We start from the raw sequence: 19,735 nt of genomic DNA, 5'->3' as shown, positions 1-19,735 counted from the left end.
AAGAGACAACAGTGAAAAAGAATGGGAACCATATTTGCAGAAACAAAGAAAGTCAAAAGACTTGCTGGCAGGATTTAAATAAACATTTACATTATTAGTATTAGAAAATGTTTAGAAGATAGTGAACTATTATGGTGTATTTACTTCTATTTTTATGTTTTTAGGCTTGATGTTGTTATTAATAATTTTTTTCTGTTAGGAGACAGCAAAGTGGGTGAAAAGAGAAATGAACCAGAAGCGGATGTTGGGGGAAGCCCTGGAAGGGAGGGAGGGAGGATTATATAGAAAATGTTAAGAATTTGAGATGTATGTAATGAATGGGGGGGGAAAAGAATATATTTTAAAAAAAAAAATAAGAAGGTGGGAGGGAAAGACAACAAACAAAACAAACCAGTCAAGGTGCGTTTTTGAAAAACAGATTTATGACGAGTCCGAGATAATGGAGAGTGAGGAGGAGTCTGACTTGCTCCACCTACAAGCAGAACTGGGGCATTACGCCTCTCCCTCCTCCTTGACCCCGTCCTCCTCCAGCCGCCCGTTGTGGTGGCTCTGGTGCTGGAGGAGCTTCTCCCGCGAGCGAAAGCAGCCGCCGCACTGCTGGCAGGCGAACGTCTTGCCCCGGAGGTGCATCTTGCTGTGAGCCACAAGGGCGACGTTGGTGGGGAAAGCGCGCCCGCACTCGGAGCAGGCAAAGGGCAGGTCCCCGGTGTGCATGCGCTGGTGGGTCAGCAGGTTCCCGCGGCGGCTGAAGCTCTTCCCGCAGTCTGGGCAGCGGTGGCCCCCCTCCTGGGCGTGGGACCGCTGGTGCAGCCGCAGGCCCTCCTTCCAGCTGAAGGTCTCTGGGCACAAGGTGCAGGCGAAGGGGCGGCGCTCCTCGTGGTGCGCCGCCAGGTGCTGCACGAGCTCCGCCTCCCCACCCACAGCCTCCCCGCACTCGGGGCAGTTGCAGCCTGCCCTTCCAGCATGCTCCACTGCCTCGTGGGCCAGCAGGTGGGCCTTGCGCTGGAAGACCTCGCCGCAAGTGCCGCAAGGGTAGAGTTCCTTGGCTGCGTGGCTGGCCCGGTGGCGCAGGAGGTCCCCCTTGAGGCAGAAGCGGCGGCCGCAGGGGGCGCAGGCAAGCTGAGCCTTCGCCCGGTGCTTCTTGTGGGTCAGGAGGTTGAGGCGGTAGAGGAAGAGCTTCCCGCAGGAAGAGCAGGCGAAGGGGCCTTTCTGCTCCTCGTGGGTGGCCTGGTGGTCCGCCAGGGAGCCCCCGTCCTCAAAGCTCCTCCCGCAGTCGCCACAGATCAGCAGCTGGGGCTCCTGCAGCGCGCCTGTCTCCAGAGGCCCCTCTTGGGCAAGGCTCCGGATGTTCGTCAGCTCCACCTGGCACCACGTGGGACACAGCTCTTGGAGGGAAAGGAACTGGGGTCCCGAGAGGGACCAGGGAGGGGAGGCAGGCGGGTTCCAGTCCCCCCTCGGCTCCTCTTTCATTGCCTGCCAGTTCATGCTCGACTCTCCTGCAGGAAGAAGGAGTTGAATACATAAAACCTACATAAGGAGAACCTGCTGGATCAGGCCACCACATACCCTCCAAGTGTCCTGGTTTTCCAGGAACAGTCCCAGAATTACAGAAGCTGCCCCAGATTCTAATTTGATCCTAGAAATGTCCCGTTTTTCCTTTTTCCACCCGCTCTAAAAGGGGTGTGTGTAGGTGCAAAAATAGAGTTCTGTTTATACCAATAATAAAATCCCTGCACTGAATGAAGGGCGAAGTTGGCATAAGAAACCCTCCCTACAATTTGGAAGGAAAAGGTCACCAATCTACTTTAAATTCTTTCACTGCGTTGCTTCCGCAGCCAGACATTTCTGAGGAAACGCAGGGAGTGTTTATTCCTCTGGAACTGCTCTGTTTACTCAGAAGTAATCCCACTGTTTTTAATGGAGCTGACTCCCAGGTAATGGGGTCAAGACTGGGCATCCTTACACTGCAATCCCAATGAGTTCAGTAAGATTTACTCTCTGGTATGTTCCTGAATATTCCCGGTGTTTTGATGATGATGATGATTTTCCTGACAGGCTTTTCTTCATTCCATTGATCTGTGGAAGGTGTTGCAAATGATCCCTTCCCTCGCACATGTTTTCTTTACAACACTCCTGTGAGGGAGGTGAGGTTGTCCTGAGCTCAAGGTGACCGATGCCTCTGAGTCCAGGACGACGCCTGGGTGCCTCACAAGATCAAACGCAGGAGAAGGCTTCCTGCCGCAGAAGGGAATGTTCCTGTCTCCCAGGAGAAAGGTGGGAGGGAGGAACACTGGCCCATCCAGCCCGGCACTCCGGCTGCTTTTCCAGCGCAACGATTCTCTGATTCATTGGAGGGTTTTAAAAGAGAGGTTGGTTGCCAGAATGAAGCAAAATGAGCACCTGCTTAGGACATCAAGGGAAAGGGAGGCACCATGGAAAATTTCCACTGCCAGATTTCTAACATCAATGGTCACAAATTGCTCAGTGGAGCGTTAGCGTTCTCACTTGAAGTCTATTAAAAATCCCAGCAGAAGCAACAGAAGCCGGGTGCCTAGATCTCTACTAAGTACAGAAGCAGGTATATGACCGAAGATTAGTTTTCGGGATCTGAGCAATTAGAAAAAGGAAGAGATATTTTTCCAAATATAAATAAAGTAGATCAGGAGTCAGCAACCTTTTTCAGCCATGGGCCGGTCCACCGTCCCTCAGACCTTCAGGGGGGCTGGACTATATTTTGGGGGGGGGGAAATAATGAAGGAATTCCTATGCACCACAGCGATGCATTTTAAATAAAAGCACACATTCTACTCATGTAAAAACACGATGATTCCCAGACCATCCACAGGCCGGATTGAGAAGGCGATTGGGCCACATCCGGCCCCTGGGCCTTAGGTTGCCTACCCCTGGTGGAAGTATAGCAAAACAAACATTGTTTTTCATCCTATTGTAGGTTTTGTTTCATTTTGAAAAATACAGTTTTATTTTACAGTTTATTATCATTTGTAAGTTGAATGAGATCTGTATGGGGGCTCCCAGGTATGCAGCCTGGGGTCATTTTGGATTCACAGTTGTCCATGGAGGCGCAGATCCATTCTGTGTCCAGGGCAGCTGTCTGCCAGACTTATCTGGTACGCCGTTTGAGACCTTACCTGCCCACAGACTGTCTCGCCAGAGTGGTGCATGCTCTGGTTATCTCCTGCTTCAACTACTGCTTGACCCAGAAACTGCAACTAATCCAGAATGCGGCAGCTAGACTGGTGACTGGGAGCAGCCGCCGAGAAAGACCTACATTGGCTCCCAGTATGTTTCCAGGCACAATTCAAAGTGTTGGTGCTGACCTTTAAAGCCCTAAACGGCCTCAAAGGCCCAGTCTACCTGAAGGAGCGTCTCTACCCCCGTCGTTCTGCCTGGACACTGAGGTGCAGCTCCGAGGGCCTTCTGGCAGTTCCCTCCCTGCCAGAAGTGAGGTTACAGGGAACCAGGCAGAGGGCCTTCTCAGTGGTGGCACCCACCATGTGGAACACCCTCACATCAGATGTCAAGGAAATAAGCAACTATCTGACTTTTAGAAGACATCTGAAGGCAGCCCTGTTTAGGGAAGTTTTTAATGTTTGATGTTTTATCATGTTTTTAATATTTTGTTGGGAGCCACCCAGAGTAGTGGGAGCAACCCAGTCAGATGGGTATAAATAAATTATTATTATTATTATTATGGCCTCTAAAGTCTGAATCTGGCCCTCTTGGTTGGACATCTGTCTCAGGATTTCTTCAGCTGAGATTCCTTCTTTGCAGGTTCCCCGGGGGTCCCTTCTAGCCACACAATTCTAGGATTCTATACTCACCGGCACTCCCCATGGCGTCTCTGTCCCCTTGCCCAGGGCGACCCACAATGCTGGGCTCTTCCCCTCGCTCAATCCGGGACAAAAGCTCCGGTCTGGGAGGAACAGCTCCTGTGTGCAGACAGACAGCAAAGAAAGAAAAGTCGGCCTTTGCTAGCAGCAGGAGAACGGACAAAAGGAAACCCTGCCTTTCCGAGGCGTGCAGGAGCTCCTGGCGTGGGCAGGCTTGGGTCTTTCAAATTCCAGGGGCACCCTGTGTGAGGCCAGAATTCAGAGCCCCTTCCTCTCGTCTTCCATTCTGCTGCACTCACTACATCATAGCTGTGATGCCCTGCAGTGCCCCAGGGGCCAGAACCAGTCGCTCTGCCCTCCGTTCACTCTGAGGCAGGGCAGGTTTTCCACCTTAAGCGTGTGCACTTAAAGACAGCCTTTGTCAGTCTGGTGCTGTCCAGACACTGTGGACTACAACTCCCAGTAGCCACCGCCAGGAAGACCTGTGCAGCAGAGCCCTTCTTGGGAGTGGCAGTGAAATTCTCTCCTGAGCATCCTTTCCCTGCACAGACAGTATCCAGAAAACTGCACCTGTGCACACTCCAGTTTCTCCTTAAATATAGTCGTTCCTTGGATCCCGAACGCCTTGCGACTCAAACGTTTTGGCTCCTGAACGCCGCAAACCCAGAAGTGAGTGTTCCGGTTTGCGAAGGCTCTTTGGAACCCGAACATCCGATGCAGCTTCCAATTGGCTGCAGGAGCTTCCTGCAGCCAATCGGAAGCCACGTCTTGGTTTCTGAATGTTTTCGGAAGTTGAATGAACTTCCAGAACAGATTCCGTCCGACTTCCAAGGTACCACTTTACATCTGTTTTGAACATCAGGCCCCAAAACCTCTTGCGGGAATCCCAGTTCCAATAGCTATAAGGCCGTTGACTTATCTCACTCTTTTCAGATGTTGTTTCCTTCAACACCCAGCTCCTCTGAAGTAAGTCACTGCTATTCCCATTTTGCAGGTGGGCAAGTGAGGATGAGGGGTTTGCACTTTGGCCAGTAAGGGACTTCCTCCCATGTTCCTTGTTCATAAGGCAGCCAGTGTGGAGCAGTGGTTAGAGCGTCAGACTGGGGCCCTGGAGACAGAGACCAGGGTTCAAATCCCCACTCAGCCATGAAGCTCAATGTGACCTTGGGCCAGTTACTCCCTCTCAACCTCACATTGGAGCACATTTATACAAAATGTAGCAAGGTTAAAAATAATATATGTGTATTTGGATAATAATATCTATATACAGTCATACCTTGGGTTGAATATGCTTCATGTTGAGCGTGTTCGAGTTGCGCTCTGCGGCAACGCGGAAGTAACAGGGCGCATTACTTCCGGGTTTCGCCGCTCGCGCATGTGCAGACACTCAAAATGACGTCACGCACATGCACAGAAGCGGCGAAAAGCGTCGCGGGGTGCACAGATGTGCCGTCGCTAGTTACATTTGCTTCTGGATGCGAATGGGGCTCCGGAACGTATCATGTTCGCATCCCGAGGTACCACTGTATTAGATTAAACTCTATAGAATTGAAACTGTGAATCTTATAGTTATGTAGTATGCCTGTCTCTTTTTTACGTTCTCATGTTTATTTTTATTCTATGTTGTTTAAGCGTTGTTTAAAATAACAATAAAATGTATGTAATCAGCAAATAAAAACAGAGTATGGCCCCTTTGTTTTTGTTTTGGCTTCAACATCACCCAGGGAGAGCTTCATGGCCTGGTGGGGATTCAAACCCAGGTCCTCCTCTGACACTCTAACCACTGCTCCACCCTGGCTTCCTAGAGCGCCTGCTATGGGGCAGCTTTATAAATTTAGGTAAATAAATACAGTTGTACCTTGGATCCCGAACGCCTTGCGACTCAAACGTTTTGGCTCCCGAACATCACAAACCCAAAATTGAGTGTTCAGGTTTGCAAAGGCTCTTTGGAACCCCAACATCCAACGCAGCTTCCTTCTGCAGCCAATCGGAAGCGGCGCTTTGGTTTCCAAACGTTTTGGAAGTCAAACAGACTTCTGGAACAGATTCCGTTTGGCTTCCAAGGTACGACTGTATGGGGAAAGCAAAATGTCACTTAGAGAAGAATCAGAAACAATTTCCTCGAAGCGTGAATTTGTTTTATGCTCAATGTTTTAATGGGTTGTAAAACTGCTTTGAGGTTGTTTTTCTTTCAGATATAAAGTGGTATAGAAATTAAATGAATAATAATAATAATAGATTTCATAGGGGGTGGGGAATGGCCCCTAGACATTCCACCCACAGTCAATGTGCCATTTGGCAACCAGCTTATATATCTGAGTTTCTAACGCTGGCTGTGGGCCCTGAAGATGCTTTGCCCCCAAGATGCTCACCCAGTGAAGCCACCAGCTCAAAGTTGCCCTGCATGACATCATAATAGAGGTCCCTCTGCCAGTCCGTCAGCAGGGGCCACTCCTCTGGAGAGAAATAGACGGCCACGTCCTCAAAGGTCACTGGAAGCTGAGAGAAAGAAAGAAAAGGGGGACCTGACTCCTTAGAGAAATCTCTTTCCATCGTGTGACACGAGGGGGGTTCACGGACCCCCTGGAACACACAGGGCCGGGGGCTGTGGAACCTCTTGACACAACCCCTGTAGATCAAAGAACTGTACAGGTGGAAGGGACCCTGAGGGTCATCCAGACCAACCCGCTGCAAGGCAGGAATCTCCACAAGCATGCAGGGATGGCCACCCAACCTCTGCTTAAAAGCCCCCAAGGAAGGGGAGTCCACCAAGGGAGCCCCTTCTGGTCTGGCCTTCAAAAGGTTTAGTCTGAATCTCCTCCCTTGCAACTGGATTCTGGACCCTGCCTTGTTTTCCATGCTGGGCTTCGGCCCCAGAGCAAGGGAAGCAACAGTGAACAAGAGGGGCCAATCATAAATGAAATGGTGCTCCTGAGCATGTGCAGAGCGGCTTTCCCCATAGATTAGGAGCCCAGAGCTCAGACAGGCCTCAATCTCAGTAACTCCCTAGGCAAAGAAATCCATCTGTCCTGGAGTGGGGCTTACCTGGTCACCCCCCAATATTTTAATCCATTTGGCACCCCTGCTGCCCCCCAACAGAAGGCCGCCCGCTCTCCACCGGAGGAGACGCTGGAGCGCCACGGCCCATCTGGATCAAGGCCCTCGGGCCCCGCTGCAGAGGAGGGGGTTCCCCTTCCCTTCCCCCGCCGGCGCCCCCTCGGCTCCCGCATCCCCCAGCGCGCCTGGACGCCGCCGCCACCGCCGCGCGCAGCCTCCCGGGGCTCGGAGGCTCTCCAGCGGCGGCAGCATCTGGCGCTGCACCGCCTCCTGGGCCGGGCGGGCGCGGTCCCTGGACGCCGCGGGCGCCTCGCCTCGAGGGCTGCCGGTACCTGGCGCCCCGCCAGCGCCGCCATCCCCGGCCAGGCTGGGCGGCCGCAGCCGCGTAGCCTCCGCTTCCGCCAGTCGGAGTGCAAAGGGCGCTCGGGGAGGCGCTGCGAGCCGGCGCCGCCTTTTTATCCCGCCCCGTCGAGCCGGGGCCTCGCGGAGACTCCGAGCTCCGCGCGCGCCGTGCGCCCCTCCGCGCCCTCCCCTACCTGCCGGGCTGCCGGGAGAGGCGGCGGCGACGGGACGGCGCCCCGCGCCCCCGATTAAGCGCCTTCCTTCCCGTCCCCGCCGTCCAGGCTCCCGGGGCGCACGGCGGGCCTGAAGGCAGCCTCCCTCTCCCCGGAGCTGCGCCGAGCCTCGCCGCCTCTCCAAATCGAGAGCAAAGCCCGGGGGACAGGAGAGAGGGGGCGCGGGACCCCCGACAGAACAATGGGGGGCCGGGGAGGGGAGGGGGCTTCCAAAGGATTAGGCAAATTCGTGGAGAGGGCTCCCCGCGGGGATCAGAGGCCGTGATGCGTCTCAATACAGCTACATTTTTAATTTAAAAACAAACACTTTTCAGGTTGATACATTTCCTTAATTTTACAGTCATTGTAACATTTCAAAACTTGACTTCCCCCTTTCTGCGGTTCCTTAAAGTTATATATAATATAACTAAGGAACCGCAGAAATAGGGGGAAGTTCTGAAATGTTAGGAAAATTAAGAAAATGTATATATTAAATAACTTTAAGGAACCGCAGAAGGGGGGGGGGAGTTTTGAAATGTTAGGAAAATTAAGGAAATGTATAAATTAAGGAAAAATTTAGTAAAATTAAGTAAATTTATCTCTCTACTGCATATCCAAATTCATTTAATTTGCTCACTTGTTTATCTACTTTAAATATAACTGCAGGTTAATACAATAATCCTGCTAATGTTTTTATCTGTTTGCAGTTTATCTGTAAATATCCAATAAACCATTTCCATTCTTTTATAAAAAGTTTATCTCGATTTCTTATTCTTCCAGCAAGTTTCGGCATTTTTGCATATTCCTGAAGTTTTTTGTATTCATTCTTCCTTTGCTGGGACCTCTGCTTCTTTCCATTTTGGGGCGAGCAACATTCTTGCTTCTGTAGTAGCAGACACAAATAAATTTCTATATGATTTAGGTAGTTCTGACCCCATAATTCCCAAAAGAATACAGCTCCATTAATCCGAAATTTCGGATTCTCCCAACCTGATGCCAAAGTTTAGTGGCCGTTTGTATTGCGAACTCCATGTCCCCTAAACTGAGCAGTTGATACATGTAAATGCCAAAATAATCCACCTATTGACTCCAAACTGGTGCCAGTCTTGTGCTGTGAATCCATTTTGTGCCTTCCCCCAAACTGAGTAATCAACACCCAAACCAGGATGACAAGTAAATGACCCCAAACCCAACCTTGTCCCATTGACTCTGAACCGGTTCCAAATTGATGTGCTTCTGAATTTGGTGGAAACTGCAGGCAGTACTTGGGTTATGTTTGAGGGTTTCCCATAATAGGGTCTCTGGTCGGTCCCTGTGAGAACAGGATGCTGGACTCAATGGGCCACAGGCCTGATCCAGCGGCCTCTTCTTATGTTCTTCAGAGTGAAACCTTCAGCAACAGAGGCAGTCTATCTCGACTCCTATTGTATTATTATTTACTGAGTTTCTATACCGCCCTTCATTCGAAGATCACAGCGCAGTTTACAAAATGAAAACCCAAAAATGCATATCATGGCAACAAACAAAAACAATGCCTTCCCCAGTGTAAAATACCATATATACTATAGAGAAAATGGAGTGACATAAAACATGTATTACTGAACAATATGCAGTTGATAAGGTTGACCGTAGGACCCATGGAGGGAAATAATAATAATAATAATAATAATAATAATAATAATAATAATAATTTATTTATACCCCACACATCTGGCCGGGTTTCCCCAGCCACTCTGGGAGGCTTCCAACAAAGTATTAATATACAGTGGTCTGTTAAACATTAAAAGCTTCCCTAAACAGGGCTCCCTTCAGATGTCTTCTAAAAGTCGGATATTTCCTTGACATGTGATGGGAGGGCGTTCCACAGGGCAGGCGCCACTACTGAGAAGGCCCTCTGCCTGGTTCCCTGTAACTTGGCTTCTCGCAGGGAGGGAACCGCCAGAAGGCCCTTGGAGCTGGACCTCAGTGTCCGGGCAGAACGATGGAGGTGGAGATGCTCCTTCAGGTATACAGGACTGAGGCCATTTAGGGCTTTAAAGGTCAGCACCAACACTTTGAATTGTGCTCAAAAATGTACTGGGAAGGTGGGAAGTCCTGAAATTCGGAGGAATCTTTAAATATGGATGTGTTTGGCTGTATTGTTATAATTTCATACTTGTAAAACCAAATAAAAATTATTTCAAAAAGATTAAAAAGTTTTGTTTTGCGTAACAAACAAAAGATAGCTGATGGCCTGGGAGAGGAGGAATGTTTTCACACAACACCCAAGATATCACAGAATTATAGACTTGTACATTGGGAAGGGACCCTGAGATTGTCTAGTCCCACCCCCTGCAATGCAGGAACATGTAGCTCTTGGGGATCGAACCCGCAGAAAAGGCCCCTTCTTGTGTTGCCACCCTCCTGACTTCCCCTGGGGGTGGCACATGATGAAGGGCTGGGTTCTTAGGGCTATTTGGCCACTATGAGAACAGGGAAGAAGTGGAAGAGGTGGGTTGGATCTTGCAGCCAGGCTCTGCAGTGAAGAAGTGATCCTATCCTGACAAAAACTCCTACTCACTCAGAAAGCTGGCTTCCCCAGGAGTCTCTGGAGAGTTCATGCTCTTCAGAAGGTCCTTGGGGGCTTTGCACTCTGATACACTGCAACAGAATATGCAACCAGAACCATCAATGTATTTTGCAATATATTTTAATGTTGCAATAAAGACATTAGCACTCAATAATAGCTGATGGGAAAGAAGCACAGGTGATAAGATTGGTAGACTGGATACACATAAAGAAAAGTTATACATTGGGCAGAGCGGTTTCCAAACCTTGAGAAAAGGAGCAAGACTTTTTGGGAGTGTGAGAACCAACAATCTTTGGAGCTCAGGGTTCATGGGAAGAGGGCTGCAAGGCCTTGGAGACACACACACCTGACATGATTCCAAAAATACCTGGTCCGTTGAGACCGAGTCTCAGTTCACACTGGGGGGGGGGGAGGAGCAGAACAGGGTCCCCTGCTCAAGGAATAGATGCGAGACACAGGCAAAAATGTCCCACCGGTTGAGATCTGGTACTCTGTGCACATGGCCTGGGAAAAGGTCTCAGATGCTGCCACCGGGATGAGATATTTGGAATTTGGGTTCAATCTAAGGCTTCATCCATGTATTGGATGCGTGCAGATGAGGACTGGAGTTGGCCGAAGAAAACAAAATGGCTTTGGCGTTGCTCCCAAGCACCTTTGAGTACAATGAACAAGTAACTCTTCCTCAGAGATACAATCCTGGCATCTGCTCAGATTACTTTGAATAATCGAAGGAGGACAGCAGCAAGGGAATCCTTGTCTTAAGCTTCTCACACAGGAAAGCCTGAAACCTCTGGCTTTTCTGGCATATGACCTGGGAGTGCTCAGCAAATACTAGAAACAGCTTCAAAGGGGGCACCGCCGCCATCCTGGGTGTGCCAAGGAGAACAGTAGTGGTTAGGAGCACCGCAAATTTGCAACTTGGAGGTTCCTGAAGTACACGAATTGCTTGCCAACTTCTTTTAAGAGCTCAGCACTGAGGGCTATCTCAGCAGTGTTGCCATATTGCTCTTCACCCTCTTTCCAGATGTGATGGATGTGGAGAAGGGATTGAGTACCATGAACCCATGACTTGCACCTCCGAGACCTGAGTATGAAGAAAGATTGGACACTGGTTGTGTACTCTACAGCTTTGAGAAAAAAGTCAACTTCTTTGCTAGGTTGCCACATGACACTGTTGCAATGTTCACCCACAGACTCATTAAAGTCTCTTAAGTTTAAATGTGTACCCAGCCATTGATCTGGTCCCATCCCCCGTATGAATTATTTCATGGGCCACGAGACAGGCCCCCTGTCTGAAACCCTTTCCACGCTCCACACACTGATGTGGTTTCTCTGATATGGGATGGATAACAAATGGAAGAAAGGGCAACTCACGAAGAAGGAAGAGAATACTCCAGTAGCCAGCTGTTGAAGGGAGGTGGTCAGGCAGGCCAAAGCTGAAAATGAGCTCAGGCTTGGAAGAGAGGTTAAAACTAATCTCAAAGGGTTTCTTCGGCTATCTTCAAAGCAAGAGGAATAACAAGAAAGGAGCAGGTCCTCTTCATGGAGAAGATGCAGAAATGCTATTAAGTGATAGAAGGCGGAATAGCCACTCTGCCTCTGTCTTCACCCAAAAGGAAAGCAGTGTTGAACCCAGTGTTAACAGAATAACTGCAGCCCAGGATAGGAAGAGGTGGTAAAGGAACATCTAGCTACTTTTCAAATCTCCAGGGCCTGATGTGCTGCACCCAAGGGTACTACAGGAACTTGCTTATGCAATCTCAGACACTATGTCTATAATCTTTGAGAATTCCTGGAGAACAGATGAGGTCCCTGCAGGCTAGAGAAGGTCAAATATTGTCCTCATCTACAAAAGGGTGAGGGGAGAAGACCCAGGTAACTGCTGAACGCTCAAGCTTGGGATGGATACCAGGAAAGGTTCTAGAACAGATAATAAAATGGTTGGCTTGTGAGGAATTAAAAAGAATGCTGTGATTATTAAGACACAGCACTGAGCTTCTCAAAAACTAGTCCTGCTAGATGGATCTCATCATTTTCCTGATGCAGTTACAAGAGAGCCATTGGAAAGTAGAACAGACAGCCGTGGAAAGTGGTGGACTCTCCTTCACTGAAGGTTTTTCAGGAGAGGTTGGATGTCCATCTGTCATGGAATGCTGTAGTGGAGATTCCTGCATTGCAGGGGGTTGGACTAGATGACCATGGTGGTGACTTCCAACTGTACCATCCTACGATTCTGTAATTTTGGCCGGTGAGTTCTTTGATGGGAAGTGAGATGGCCGCTCTCACTGAAGCTCTTTCCACATTCAGAGCAAACATATAGTTTTGTCCCTGCATGAATTCTCTGATGCAAAGTGAGATGGGCGCTCTGACTAAAGCTCTTTCCGCACTCCAAGCACTGATAGGGTTTCTCCCCTGTATGAGTTTTTTGATGGGCTGTGAGATTTTGCTTCTGGGTGAAGCTCTTTCCACATTCCGAGCACCGAAACGGCTTCTTCCGTGCATGAATTTTTTGATGGGAAGTGAGGCTTTCTTTCCAACCGAAGCTCTTTCCACATTCCACGCACTGATAGGGTTTCTTTCCGCTGTGAGTTATCTGATGGGAAGTGAGATGGGCGCTCTGACTGAAGCTCTTTCCGCATTCTGAGCACTGATACGGTTTCATCCCGCTGTGAGTTCTATGATGGGAAATGAGATGGGTACTCTGAGCGAAGCTCTTTCCACATTCCAAACACTGATATGGTTTCTCCCCTGTATGAATTCTTTGATGGGAAGTCAAGCTATCCTTCCGACTAAAGCTCTTTCCACATTCCAAGCACGGATATGGTTTTGCTCCTGTATGAACTCTTTGATGTGAAGTGAGACTATCCCTCCGAGTGAAGCTCTTTCCGCATTCCAAGCACTGATAGGGTTTCTCCCCTGTGTGAATTCTTTGATGGGAAGTGAGACTCTCCTTCCGTTTGAAGCTCATTCCACATTCCAAGCACAAATATAGTTTCTCCCCTATATGAATTCTTCGATGGGCTGTGAGATTGGCTCTGTGGCTGAAGCTCTTTCCACATTCCAAACACTTATATGGCTTCTCCCCTGTATGGATTCTTTGATGGGAAGTGAGAATTTCCTTCCGACTGAGGATCTTTCCACATTCCAGGCACTGATAAGGTTTCTTCCCAGAGATATTTCTTTGATCGGAAGTAGCATGGGAGCTCTGACTGAAGTTCTCTCCACACTCTGAATTTTCATATGACTTCTCCACTGTGGGGATTTTGTCGTGGTCTCCCTCGTTCTTAATTTCCAAATCGTCACCACCTGCAACAAAAAGAGAAATGGAGTAGAGCCTCAGGAAGAAATGGAGTCCCAAATAATTGAACAATTCTCATGAATGCTTGTCAGTTAGCAGTTTACAACATAAAAATAAATTTACAATATTAGGTTTTAAAATTGGGAGTGCATTCATACAGCTGGAATGGAGATTCTTGGCTGCCAGTACAAATTTGGCTACCTGGTGTACAGGTATACTGTAGTACCTTGGATCCCGAACACCTTGGTACTCAGACATTTTGACTCCCAAACGCCGGAAACCTGGAAAGTGAGTGTTCCGGTTTGCGAATGTTCTTTGGAACCCAAACGCCTGCAGGGCTTCCGCCACTTCCGATTGGCTGCAGGAGCTTTCTGGAGACAATCGGAAGCGGCGCTTTAGTTTCCAAACGTTTGGGAAGTCAAACGGATTTCCGGAACGGATTCCAGTCGACTTCCAAGGTACGACTGTATAGATGTTTATCTGTTAGTCCGACTTCTGTTTTTTGTTTGTTTTTGCTTCTGTCTATTTTCAGTTGACTAAAGAGATGACTGACCATCTCCAAGGTTAACCGAAAATGGACAGAAGCAAAAATAATCCCCCCCCCAAAAGTTACTGCACGTTCCCTAACAACTCTGAAGCCTATCTTTTAACACAGTGGTCAGCAACCTTTTTCAGCCGTGGGCCGGTCCACTGTCCCTCTTTCCATGTGGTGGGCCAGACTATATTTTTCTTTGGGGGGGGGGGGAGAACGAACGAATTCCTTTGCCCCACAAATAACCCAGAGATACATTTTACATAAAAGCACACATTCTAATCATGTAAAAGCACCAGGCAGGCCCCACAAATAACCCAGAGATGCATATTAAATTATTTATACCCTGCCCATCTGTCTGGGTTTCCCCAGCCACTCTAGGCAGCTTCCAACAAAGTATTAAAATACAGTAGTCTGTTAAACCCATTCTACTCATGTAAAAAACACGCTGATTCCCGGACCGTCCGTGGGCCAGACTGAGAAGGTGATTGGGCCATGGGCCTTAGGTTGCCTACCCCTGTTTTAAAAGATGTGGGCAGTTCAGACCAGCCTGTTCCTGGTTTTAAAAGGCACAGCTGGAGGAAGAATATTTGCACACAAATCATTCAAGGTGAGCTGTGGGAGCGTCAGAATCACAGATGGTAGGACTGTGGAGCTCCATCAAAATACTAGAGGTTTGCCATATAGAGCAGCGGTTCTCAACCTGTGGGTCCCCAGATGTTGTTGGACTACAACTCCCATCATCCCTGAGCTCTGGCCTTGCTAACTAGAGGTGATGGGAGTTGTAGTCCAACATCATCTGGGGACCCACAGGTTGAGAAAGGCTGATACAGAGATACGTATTACATTTCAAAACAGATATCATGCTCGAACAGGGAGCCTTACCGAGAGAGTCCATTCTCCCACAACTCTCCTCCATGACTTCCTTACGCAGAGCTCTCTGGTCAGGATCCAGCAACACCCCTTCCTCGTCTATGAAACCAACAGCTACATCTTCAAAGCACACCGGACCCTAAAATAAAAAGGGACAGGTCCACTTCTTAAACAACATACAGATTATCTACTACACATTGCTCTGTTGTTTTCTGCCTGTTCCTTCGCGTCTTGTTATAAGATTCGTTTGCTGCACATTTTAACTATGGATGCTTATTTTAATGCCTCAATGGAATTCCTTTACAATGGTACCTTGGTACTCGAATGGCTTGGTTCCCAAACAAATAGGCTCCTGAACGCCGCAAAGCCGGAAGCGAGTGTTCCGGTTTGCGAACATTTTTCGGAAGCCAAACATCTGACGCGGCTTCCGATTGAGTGCAGGAAGCTACTGCAGCCAATCGGAAGCCGTGTCTTGGTTTTCGAACACTTCCGGAAGTCGAACGGACTCCCAGAAGGGATTAAGTTAGAGAACCAAGGTACCACTGTATTTGAATTGTACTGATGGGGTTGCTTAGGTGAATCCTGGCCACTGTTTTGTAGTTTGTGAACTGCTTAAGAGCTTATTTTAGCATTCAACCACCAGTATAGAAATAAAACTGAACTAATGATAAATAATACTAGCAACATTCAGAAGCCTAGTGAAGGTGAGGGAGTTGTTCATTGTTCTCAATGCATAAACCTCGACTGGCATGTTCAGGGCAGTGTTGACAGAAGCCAAGGGGAAGAGAGAGATTTGTTTGGGCCCAGAGCCACCTCTGCTTCGCCCACCCCTCGGCTTCCTTCCCCACAAGGCTCCTTCCACCTGCCTGATCTGGTTCCACAGCCTCTTCTTCCCCTTCGCTACCGTGGAAAGACGGAGGAGAAGCTTTGGTCGGCAACATTCTGTCCCCTGCAATAGAAAAAAGTAATAAGGAAGCCAGGAGTGTGTGCTTCTCTTAGAAGTGAACCAGTGCATCTCCAACTACAGGTGGGCCTTAGAAAAAGCCTTATCTACTGTGTGCATTTTGACATTTGTATTTTAGCTATGTAAAAATACACCTCCCCCACTTTGGGCTCTTGGCCCCAAGTGTCCTCCCCCAAAAGATGGAAAGAACCCACAAATCAGTTCCTAAATCCACAGAATGCAACCAAACAGGAAAAAAACCTCATTCCTTCTTACCTGGTGGCCTCTCTCTGGTGTCCAAGGGAGTCTTCTCTGCTTCAGGGGAATCGGGGCCCATTTCTGCAAAGATCTTTCCCTGAAAGAGCAACAAGGATTGAGAACTGAGAATGGGGAGAAAGATTAGACAAGGAATGGCCGATGAAAAAACTTTAGCGGTATCCGGTTTCATTCCTTGGATGCTTTCCAAAAACTGATGGTCCATTGAGGGAATTTGGGGATACTCTCCCTCATGTTCCCAGCCCCTTGGGAGCATCCAGAGGAAAGTCTCTCTCACCTGCTGCTCTGCCTGCTTCCTCTCCATTCCCTGACGCAGGAGGAAACCTTCAGCGAGAGCCACTGCCTGGGAACTGGTCTCCGCTCCGCATTCCCTCACCCAGTTCTTCATCTCCAGTGGAAGGACAGCCAGGAACTGCTCCAAGACCACCAGGTCCAGCATCTCAGCTTTCGTGTGACTTTCTGGCTTCAGCCACTGATAGCAAAGGTGGTAGAGTTGGCTGCAAGCCTCTGAGGGTCCTTCGGCGTCCTGGAAGCAGAACTGCCTGAACTTTTTTCTCTGCACATCTGAGCTGAAGGTGTCCTCCTCACCCAGGATCTTCTGCACTGAGCTTTCCCAAAATCTCCCACTGCTCTCAGTTTTGATGGCATGGCCTCTTCCTGCTTCAGGACCAGCTGAGTCTGGCTCCTCCATCTGGGCTCTCAGGAAGCCTCCAAGAAATCAGAAGGAATCCTTTTTTTCTTCTGCCAAGTTCTGTCTGTCCTAATGAGAGGTGCTACCAAAGCAAATACTTTGTTCTGTTATAATATTCATACACGGTCAAGAGAAGAAAAAGGTTCCCTGAGCAAGCATGGTTGAGTCTTGCTAGGAACCAGGGCTGGACAGCCCAGACTCTGAGCTTTCTTTAAGAAACAAACAATAAGAAAGAAAAAGGAATCCTCTAACCCTCCTAAAAGGAAAGTTACTATGCAAAAGGTGCAGGCAACTGAAGGGATTTCTGTGAGATGAATCCGACTGGTTGCTCCTCCATTTCAGTGTTTCCCATCAGCAAATGAAGTCAGAGGTGTGATTGACAAGTGAGTCATTTGTACCGAGTGTGGACACTGTGGACACTAGGCTAGAGTGGGGTTTCCTAACTCTGGGGTCCTCTAGGGTTGCTCTCCCTCCCACCCCCACTTCAGTGCACTTTAATTTCCTGCTTCATTTTCTAGCCCTTGAAATCTGCAAACATACTACTGGAGTGAAGTGACATTTTTGCTTTTTATTCTGAGGGCCAGATATTTCTCTGGCCAATCCCCTGAGAGCCAAATGGGCGAGGCCAAAGGGCATGTGGGTGGGGCCACAGGACAGCGCTCAAAAGCAAGTAGGATATACCTCCTGTCTGTGACTGTAAGTGGTTCTGAACTGGTTTTAAGATTGGGTTTTAATGCTGTGATCTGCTCTAGGAAATTAAAGTGGTCTTGCTCTATCTTGTTCCCCCTTTTTCTTATGATCCTTTTTTTTTAATAAAACCCAATCAAAAGTTATTCCAAAAGGAAAGAAACAGACAGACAGACAGACAGACAGATACACCTGGGACCCATCTGCCATGTATCTGCAAAGCAGGACCACCCCACTTTTAGAGAGCCAAAGCTTCTTCCAAAAATCCTGGGGACTGTAGTTTGTGAAGGATGCTGAAAGCTGCTAGAAGACTCCCTCCTAGAGTGCTTTAACAATCTGTCACTTTTGCCAGAGAACTCAGGAATTCTAGCTGGTGGGAGAGGGTCTCCCAGTAACTCTCAGCAGTGGGGGGAGGCTGCCACTTTCACCCCCACCCCAAGTCTGCTTCCTTCCCAGCAAGGTCTCCCCTGCCTTCAATTCCTTGGGGGGCTTCTCATCAGGTTCAGTCTCAGAAGATCATTTGGACACCTGAGACGCTGCATGTCTGAATGGGCGCATATGGGTCAGCCAGGAGTCTAGATTACGCCCCTGTCCTGCCTGATGAATGGGTGGTGGGGAAAGCTTTCTTCTAACTGAAGGACAAGGGAGGGTTCGCTTGCATCCAGAGGAACTCAGCATCTGAACGGAAGACAAGTCCTGTAGGATCAGGCCATGGGGTCCGCTATTGAATCCCCCCTCCTGTTCCCACAGGGGCCGGGCAGGGGCCTCTTCCCCTGCCTGTGTTTTTCCAGCAACTGGGATTCAGAAGTTTGGCTGCCTCTGACTGCAAGAAGGCAGACATGGTCCTCCTGGCTAGGAGACCCCATCGCCCTCTCTTCCTCTATGCACTGGCCCCCAACTCCTTTGGACGCCATCTACTTTGGTGGTCATCCCTGCCTCCTGCGGGAGGGAGGTTTAACTCTGCACCGCGCGAATAAGCTTTTTTCTTTTCTCTGCCCTCGTCTTCCAACAGTCTTTCTTTCTGCATTAGGTCAGGTTTTCTTTTTTTATTATTTTCTGCATATATTTTATGTCTGAATGTTTCCGTCCAGCTACAACTGTTGAATGGTTTCTTTAAATTTTAGGTTTCATTGTTCACAAGATGTGTATGTCTTTAAGGGCCAGAGCAAATAACATGACCTAGTTTTACATCCTCGGCCCAGTATACCTGAAGGAGCGTCTCCACCCCCATCGTTCAGCTGACACTGAGGTCCAGCACCGGGGAATTTCTGGCGGTTCCCTCCCTGCGAGAAGCCAAGTTACAGGGAACCAGGCAGAGGGCCTTTTCGGTGGTGGCGCCCGCCCTGTGGAACGCCCTCACACCAGATGTCAACGAGAACAACTACCAGACTTTTAGAAGACATTTGAAGGCAGCCCTCTTTAGGGAAGCTTTTAATATTTAATGCTGTATTGTTTTTAACACTCGTTTGGGAGCCGCCCAGAGTGGCTGGGGAAACTCAGCCAGATGGGCAGGGTATAAATAGTAAATTATTGTTATTGTTATTGTTATTATTATTACAGCTGTGAAGCAGTATAGCAAGTGCTGTTGTGTTAATTAAGCTGTTGGGTATAGTATATAAAGGGCAGCATGTAGCTCTCTCAGTACCCTGGTAGATGGGTCACACTTATTGATATAATGTAATTTAGTGTAAAGGGAATTATTTGTTATTAAACCAAGCAAAAGTTACTTTTGCGTTTCTTGAATGTGTGGTCTCCCCAGCTCGCCTCCTGCAGCCCAACTAATCTGCGAAATAGCCAACGAATAAGCTTTTTTCTTTCCTCTGCCCTCCCTCGTCCAACCGTCTTTCTTTCTGTACTGCATGGGTCAGGTTTTCTTTTTTTATTATTTTCTGCATATATTTTAAGTCCGAATGTTTCCGTCCAGCTACAACCCGTTAATAATAATAAATGTGACCTTTTTCCATCCACCTGAACGGGGTTTTATCTGCATGCCACTTCCCCCCTGACCCAAAGACCCCTCCCCAAAACGGCAAGGAAGAGCAGAGTTGCAGACCTGCTGCAAACTCCTCCTGGCTTTGCAGAGAGGGAGGGGGAAGGGACGTCTTCTCCCTGACTTGGGGGTCCTCCCCACCCCCCATGCATGACATGAGCACGCACACCCCCCATGCACACCCACCCCTGCAGCCCTGGGACCCCCTTCTCCCCAATGCACCCCAAGGGGAAGAGAGAGGAAGCTCACCAGGACCCTGGAGGCGCCCAGAAGCGGCGCTTGGAGAGAGCCAAATGCAAGCCCCCGCGACCCCGGGCAGAAAGAGACGGGGGGGGGGGAGGGAGGGAGGGGCTTTTGTTCTGGAAGACCTCCCCCGCCCTCAGTTCCTGTCCTCTCTAGGAATCCAGCTCAGCT

At 48.9% G+C, this 19,735-nt stretch overlaps 2 protein-coding genes across 7 annotated transcripts; both read right to left on the bottom strand.

Moving 5' to 3' along the window:
- Nucleotides 1-404: 404 nt before the first annotated feature.
- LOC310827777 (zinc finger protein 34-like) lies at nt 405-7,362 on the bottom strand. Of its 5 annotated transcripts, none has more exons than XM_083704212.1 (5): nt 7,241-7,317; nt 6,224-6,350; nt 5,710-5,921; nt 3,843-3,950; nt 405-1,496 (listed from the first exon to the last, which is right to left on the bottom strand). In XM_083704212.1, exons 3-5 carry the CDS (start codon nt 5,810-5,812, stop codon nt 493-495), a joined length of 1,215 nt encoding a protein of 404 aa, XP_083560338.1. In that variant the 5' UTR covers nt 5,813-5,921; nt 6,224-6,350; nt 7,241-7,317; the 3' UTR covers nt 405-492. The 5 variants fall into 5 exon arrangements, with proteins under 5 accessions (XP_083560338.1, XP_083560337.1, XP_083560340.1 ...); XM_083704211.1 differs by lacking the exon at nt 7,241-7,317 and adding an exon at nt 6,897-7,151; XM_083704214.1 differs by lacking the exon at nt 5,710-5,921 and having other exon boundaries at nt 7,241-7,362.
- Nucleotides 7,363-10,135: 2,773 nt separating this feature from the next.
- Nucleotides 10,136-19,659, bottom strand: LOC310827747 (uncharacterized protein). Of its 2 annotated transcripts, XM_083704143.1 has the most exons (6): nt 19,571-19,659; nt 16,231-16,726; nt 15,954-16,032; nt 15,601-15,683; nt 14,747-14,873; nt 10,136-13,337 (listed from the first exon to the last, which is right to left on the bottom strand). In XM_083704143.1, the coding sequence occupies exons 2-6, from the start codon at nt 16,642-16,644 to the stop codon at nt 12,220-12,222; spliced, it is 1,821 nt and encodes a 606-aa protein (XP_083560269.1). In that variant the 5' UTR covers nt 16,645-16,726; nt 19,571-19,659; the 3' UTR covers nt 10,136-12,219. The 2 variants fall into 2 exon arrangements, with proteins under 2 accessions (XP_083560269.1, XP_083560270.1); XM_083704144.1 differs by lacking the exon at nt 19,571-19,659 and having other exon boundaries at nt 16,231-18,091.
- Between the last annotated feature and the right edge of the window lie 76 nt (nt 19,660-19,735).

This window comes from Podarcis gaigeae (genome assembly GCF_964106915.1).
Source record: "Podarcis gaigeae genome assembly, chromosome: 12".
NCBI lineage: Eukaryota > Metazoa > Chordata > Lepidosauria > Squamata > Lacertidae > Podarcis > Podarcis gaigeae.
This window is presented reverse-complemented; position numbering and strand designations above follow the sequence as displayed.